The 6,045-nt window shown below is 39.2% G+C and overlaps 1 protein-coding gene across 1 annotated transcript; it reads left to right on the top strand.

The window, feature by feature from the left end:
- The first annotated feature begins 45 nt into the window (after positions 1-45).
- On the top strand, positions 46-3,560 carry LOC135489106 (ras-related protein Rab-28-like). The gene is made up of 6 exons (XM_064774286.1): positions 46-203; positions 835-931; positions 1,059-1,147; positions 1,369-1,498; positions 1,625-1,728; positions 2,023-3,560. The coding sequence occupies exons 1-6, from the start codon at positions 129-131 to the stop codon at positions 2,200-2,202; spliced, it is 675 nt and encodes a 224-aa protein (XP_064630356.1). The 5' UTR covers positions 46-128; the 3' UTR covers positions 2,203-3,560.
- The last annotated feature ends 2,485 nt before the right edge of the window (positions 3,561-6,045 follow it).

Raw genomic sequence — 6,045 nt, forward strand, 5'->3', positions numbered from 1 at the left:
CCAAGCGCAAAAGTGGTGACGTAGTACACTTGTGCACGCACGTAAATATTTTGTTTCCCACTGAGAAACTTTTGACTATCATGTATATCCTTGATTAATCCTCAATTAAACCATTTAATGTGATCAAAATGTCAGATTCCGAAGACGAAACAAAAGATAAACAACTTAAGATCGTTGTTATAGGCGATGGAGCTTCAGGAAAAGTAAGAATCTGCACTGAAAACGGTTGACAAGCAACAAACCTCGACTGGAATCAATCAATGCTTATGATTGATGCATGGACTCATGGTTGGCATATGCAGGAGCTCTCACTCTTGGTCTCATATTGACATATGTATGTAGTCATGATGTTCAAGCACAACTTTTGGAACGAGTTTACAATCCCCGATCACACCCCAAAAAAAGGTCATCGGTTGACTAACCAAGCACCACTGTTCAATGGATTTATAGTTGAATGCGATCAAACTACGTCATTTCCGATCGGGGATTCTAAAGTTTAGCCCAACTTTTCATCACCCATGCAAAATGTTATATTCAAAGTCCAAATCACCCAAAACATTCAGTTAATGAGTTACATGCAGTGGAGTGCACACACAGCGTTTGAGTATGATCTGATTGATCATAATTCATTATCGCACTGAGTGACACTAGACTAGTGTCAGTGACAGTGACACCAATGTCGCCATCAGTACTAGGCATGCTGGTGATGCATCGCTCAGCTGGCCGGTGCCCCCAAACATTCCCGACTTGACAGAATATTTGAAATTTTTGAAGAAGTTTGTTCAATGCATTGTTAGGTGTTGTTTTATTAATGACCATTGTCTTTTCCTTCAGACATCCCTCACAACAAGATATTCACAACAACAATTTGGCAAGCAATATAAACAGACGATTGGCCTGGATTTCTTCCTGAAAAGAATAGTGTTGCCAGGTAAGATTATTGACACTGATAATCACAGTTTGTAGAATTCATTTCCAATCATGATTAACTCCCAATGTTGACAATCACTTCTTCAAACTAGATGTGACGCATCCTTATTTTATCGTTTTTCTTTCAGGTGGAGTAAATGTGGCATTACAAGTTTGGGACATTGGAGGTCAGACCTTGGGTGGTGCCATGTTGGACAAGTACATTTATGGGTCACATGTAAGTGCTGTTTGCGCTTACTGAGTAAAAGCTTACTGAGTAAAAGCTGTGTCAAAACTCAGCTAGAAATTAATGGAACCATCCCGTCATTGCCTGGTTGGATTCATTTTCAGCTCTGTCATTCTTAAATGTGGAGAACAAATGTTTTTGATTATCAATTATAAGGACTATACTAATTGTACTGTATTGTGTATGCAAGTAACATTTTCTATTGTCTTCAGGGTGTGTTACTAGTCTACGACATTACCAACTATGCCAGTTTTGAGAACATTGAGGATTGGTTAACGAGAGTGAAAGAAGTGTTTCAAGTAGAAAATAAAATGCCACATATAGCTCTGCTGGGAAATAAAAGTAAGTTTAACTCATTCTGTGCAGAAACAGAGACAGGCACTTGTCTTTCGGTTTGGGAAGTTTGATTTGACACAGTTTTTATATGTTTGCTCTTTACTTTTCTGATTATTGCTCTCTTTGTTTCAGGTGATTTGGAACACATGAGAACGGTAAAAGTAGAAAAGCACAATAAATTTGCTAATGAGCATAGCATGTCCAGCCATTTTGTGTCCGCCAAAACAGGAGACAGTGTAAGTGAAGACTTTTTTAGGTAAACCTGGAAATGGAAGATACTGTGGTATAACATAAGTCATTCAATAGTGTAAGATTCAAAATATAGGAATGAAATGCTTTCAATCAACACTTATCACACATGCCATGTCATCCAGGCTGACTGTCATGTTTTTCGCCCTGTAGATTTGGCCTGGCCAGCTTATTTCGAGGTGGGTTCTCCACTGCCCGACACCATGGAACAGTTGTCATTGTGCTCAGCGAGCCCTATTGTTGAGGAAGACATTTTAACCAATTCCTCCATCTTTTTCCAGGTGAACATATGTTTTCAAAAAGTAGCTGCTGAAATCCTTGGGATCAAACTATCGAAGCCAGAACTTGACCAACAGCAATCGGTGGTGAAAGCAGACATTGTACAGTACAGCAATAACACAGAGACTGCTGCTAAGTCAACGCCAAAACAGGCAAAAAGTTCATTCTGTTTGGTGCAATAGCTCAAACGTCACTGTCTCCTAGTCAAGGGATTGCCTTGTATTTCTAGCTCTTGGTTACAATCATGAAATCTTTTAGGTGTGATTTGACAACCAGACACATGTTTTACAAAAGTTTTAAGTCAATAAGCGTGCATCTTATGAGACCACTGAAATATCTACCAAATGGCTTGTAGATTGCATTCTACTAAAAGTTTGTGTAGTCTTTACAAACCATTCATGTCGCATGATGATGATTCATATGAGTAATACAAGTGTTAGAAATATTAGAGGCTCTGGGTGTACCTGGGTAGTTTTACATAAATAAAGTATAACTTATTGTGAGGTCCGTTCATTACGAAATGATATATTTTTGCAAACAATTCGGATAATGGTTGAAAAAAGTGTATTTGTAGCTTTTTCATGGCTCTGTCAAGTTTTTACTTGATAAGATTTTGGAAAATAGGTCTAAGTTTGTAAGAAAGAGCTCTGAATGTGGGGATTTTAGAGATGTGGTTGTTGTTGAGTGTTACATATCTTCACTATTTGTTTGCTGCACTCTCTCCTGTCATATATGGACTTGGACTCTTCAAAGGACAGAGATGTTAGGCTTTTTGGGGCAAGAACATTGAATGGTGAAAAAATAGTATTGTATAAAGTGACCAGGTTTGAAGTTTTTTTGTTTTATAAGCCTTGTCCTCTGTTAGAAATTAGGACTTGTTACATGTATGTGCTAGGTTCAGTGGTCTAGAGATTTGTACTAGTTTAAGAAAGACGAGCCATACTGTGGATGTCTTCATAAAAAGTCCTCCAGTCTCGTAGGAGATAATACAGAAAATCATCCTTTTCACCATCACATTTCTCCTCTTTTATCATCTAATTTATTCTGTCAGGGTCCATGATCTGAACAAAACTGCTGAGGGGTTGGGAGTACATTTTATATCTTCAGAGGAGAGAATTTTGAGCCCTCTCCATGGCAATTCTAATATTGTTTTGTTGAACTGTTTGAGAAATCCAAGGTTATGAAACCTATTTGCAAATGGTTATGATGGCCGATCACAATGAATATGCTGGTTTCTGGCCACAGTAAGACCTGCCGACATCTTTTGTTGCTGGTGAAATTGAGAGATTTTAGCAGTACTTCTCAAACTTTGAGAAAAATTGATGGTTCAGGCGAGTCTGTCATGGCACGTAACAAGTGTTTTCATTGTGATATGCCACCGTGCTGGTTGTCGGGCCTTATTTTTGGCTTCTTATGGAGGTGAGGGGACCTCTCTTTCCTGCGACCATGTTATAGTTGCTCCTCGGCAGAGGTAAAACACTCTCTGTGTTTCCTTTGGTGTATAAATGTATAATAAAAGTTCTTGTATCTGTTTTAGAAATCTTTCTCACTGATATTTTTAAAATCGAGGCTTAGTGCTCCATCTGGGGACCAGTTTTTAGTTTTGAAGGAATGGGATGTCACAGTGAATTGGACAATCAACAAGGGACATTGTCACATCCACTGCTGTCAGATTAGGTTCCCAAGTCCAGATCCTGAAAAAGTTGAGGTCTGTCAGTCCATGAAGCTACAGTCAAGCTTTTCCTCCCCACCAACTGACAGACATAAAGCCAGCTCATGAAAAGTATCAAGTCCTGCCTTAGAGGGGGATAGTTGACACCACTGCACCAATATGTCATTGCCAACTGCAAGGGACCCTGGATCAATATACTCCCTCCTCCCAGGTTTTGTTGCTGTCACACATAATTGGATTCGGTTTCCTGATTGCGGTTGGTCCTCCCCAGACCTGGTCACATCCTCGGACAAGTGCATCTTTAGACTAGAGGCCCGGCCACGGCCAACTAGGAAGTGATGGAACTAAGGAATATTGAGAAAACAAAAAAACAATTGAGGGAACTTTAAATATTTTTTGAGACAAAAGTCTCGTTTTCTTCGCAGTCAGGCTCCTGACGAATAGTGGGAATCGGAAACTCATGAAAGCAAGTATATGGTCGAGTAAATATTACACCCATATTAACCAAAGGTACGCTAATGACCCCCTGACGCACTTTGAAAGTCGCCCTCGAATTTAAAGGGACACTTTGAGAATTGTTGTTGTGCGTAATTTGAAACTCCATTAGGCCCGTGACAAATACAACTCTCACTACCGGTAATTGAAATGAGGGAGCAAGCCCATGACTTGACTCTTTTTCTGAATTAATTATATTTTGGAGGCAAGCTTGACTTGACACCATTAGGCATTACACATTTTCGGTTCAGTCAGATTTGAGCCTTCTGATTTTGACTAACGCCAAAAGCAGGCCCATATATCCCCTCCAAAATCTGTATTTGGCTGCTGTCCTGGATGAATTATAGGTTAGTTGATGGAATTAAAGTGGTAATCTATACATGTATAGTAGAAGTTCTGCTCTATTAAGGACACCCTCAGGACAGACAAGTGCTGTCCTTAATAGAGAGGTGTCCTGATTAGAGAGTTCAAGTTGAATGGAAACAACCAATTTGGGACCGAAATTAGTGTCCTTAATAGAGAGGTTGTCCTTGATAGAGAGGTGTCCACCAAGGGAGGTTCCACTGTAGTTTTGAATGTGCTTTTACATTTGGTGAGGGCCATGGTATCACAATGTTTAACTTTTAATCTCTGTAACGAATGTGGCAAAAATATAGCAAAGAAAATGACACAACGTCACAATGGGAGAAAACAATTGAAGAATATGGACTGTCATGCAAAGTGTTGAGGTAGTCAATATTTGACATTTCTTTTACCTGAGTGCATAGACGGTTCTTTACATTATTTATTTCATTTGAATGGGTTCATGAATAATGACTTGCCTTGAATAAAGACTATTAGTCAGTGTTTCTACTACAATTCTTGGACTTGAAGCTGGCATATTTGGTTGGTTCGTTACATCAAAGCAAAACAGACTTGTGGATATTGATCTGCAAAAAACTTTCTTCAGTCGGACTGAAAACATTACATGGTTCTTTCTACAGCATTCTGAACTATGATTAGTAGTTTGGTGTAGTAAATCGTAATGTACTCGGGAGGAAGCCTAGGACAGAACCTGCTTTCGGATGCACTTCGCACTAGCACAGTACAAGTATTATAAAACCTCACCAAAGTGTGATGAAGTAATTGTGAAAATTTGTGCTTCAAAACTAGTAGCAGGCTAAAAAGTGGAATTTTCTCTCATTTTTCAGGATGGAAACTTATCTTATGAACTAAGGTGTGGACTTTGACGTGGTTCTTAATTGAGGAAACAGGCAGAAGATGTACAAAAATGGACCTACCAGTCCTACCAAGTCTCCAGGAAATGGACGAGGCGATGAAACTGGAAGAGATTCTCAGTGTGATAGAGCGCCCCCTGGAAATGAAGGAACTATGGGCGATATTAAGAGAAGTCTGCGATGTACTTCGATCCATGGACGAAACGTCAAAGGCTTGTCAGCAAGTCTTCATTTCCTTGGAAACAATAGCGTTGGACAGTGATGGCTGTGTGTACATCTTGAAATCAGATTTAGGTGAGATTTTGATACTTTGAAAGATTGTATGTTTGGTTTTTACATGTATGTCTTGCTTTTTGCCCCATTTTACTATTGTTTTGCTGAAATACCTTGAGAATTGGTGAAAATTAATTCTGGCTACCACTGTTCTTTACAGAGATTGTTTCGGTAGCACTTTCCATTGTCATAATGTCTAACATGGCATTCTTCCCAACACTTTCCAATTATATTTCTTCATAACTTTTCTTTGTACAGGACCCCACTTATTGTTTTCTTTATATCATACCTTGTCCACATGACCCACTGGCTAGTTAAACTTGGGGCTAGAGCAATATTTTGATAGCATTGTTGAGCTAATGTCCATA

This window comes from Lineus longissimus, chromosome 6 (assembly GCF_910592395.1).
Source record: "Lineus longissimus chromosome 6, tnLinLong1.2, whole genome shotgun sequence".
NCBI classification, from domain to species: Eukaryota; Metazoa; Nemertea; class Pilidiophora; order Heteronemertea; family Lineidae; genus Lineus; species Lineus longissimus.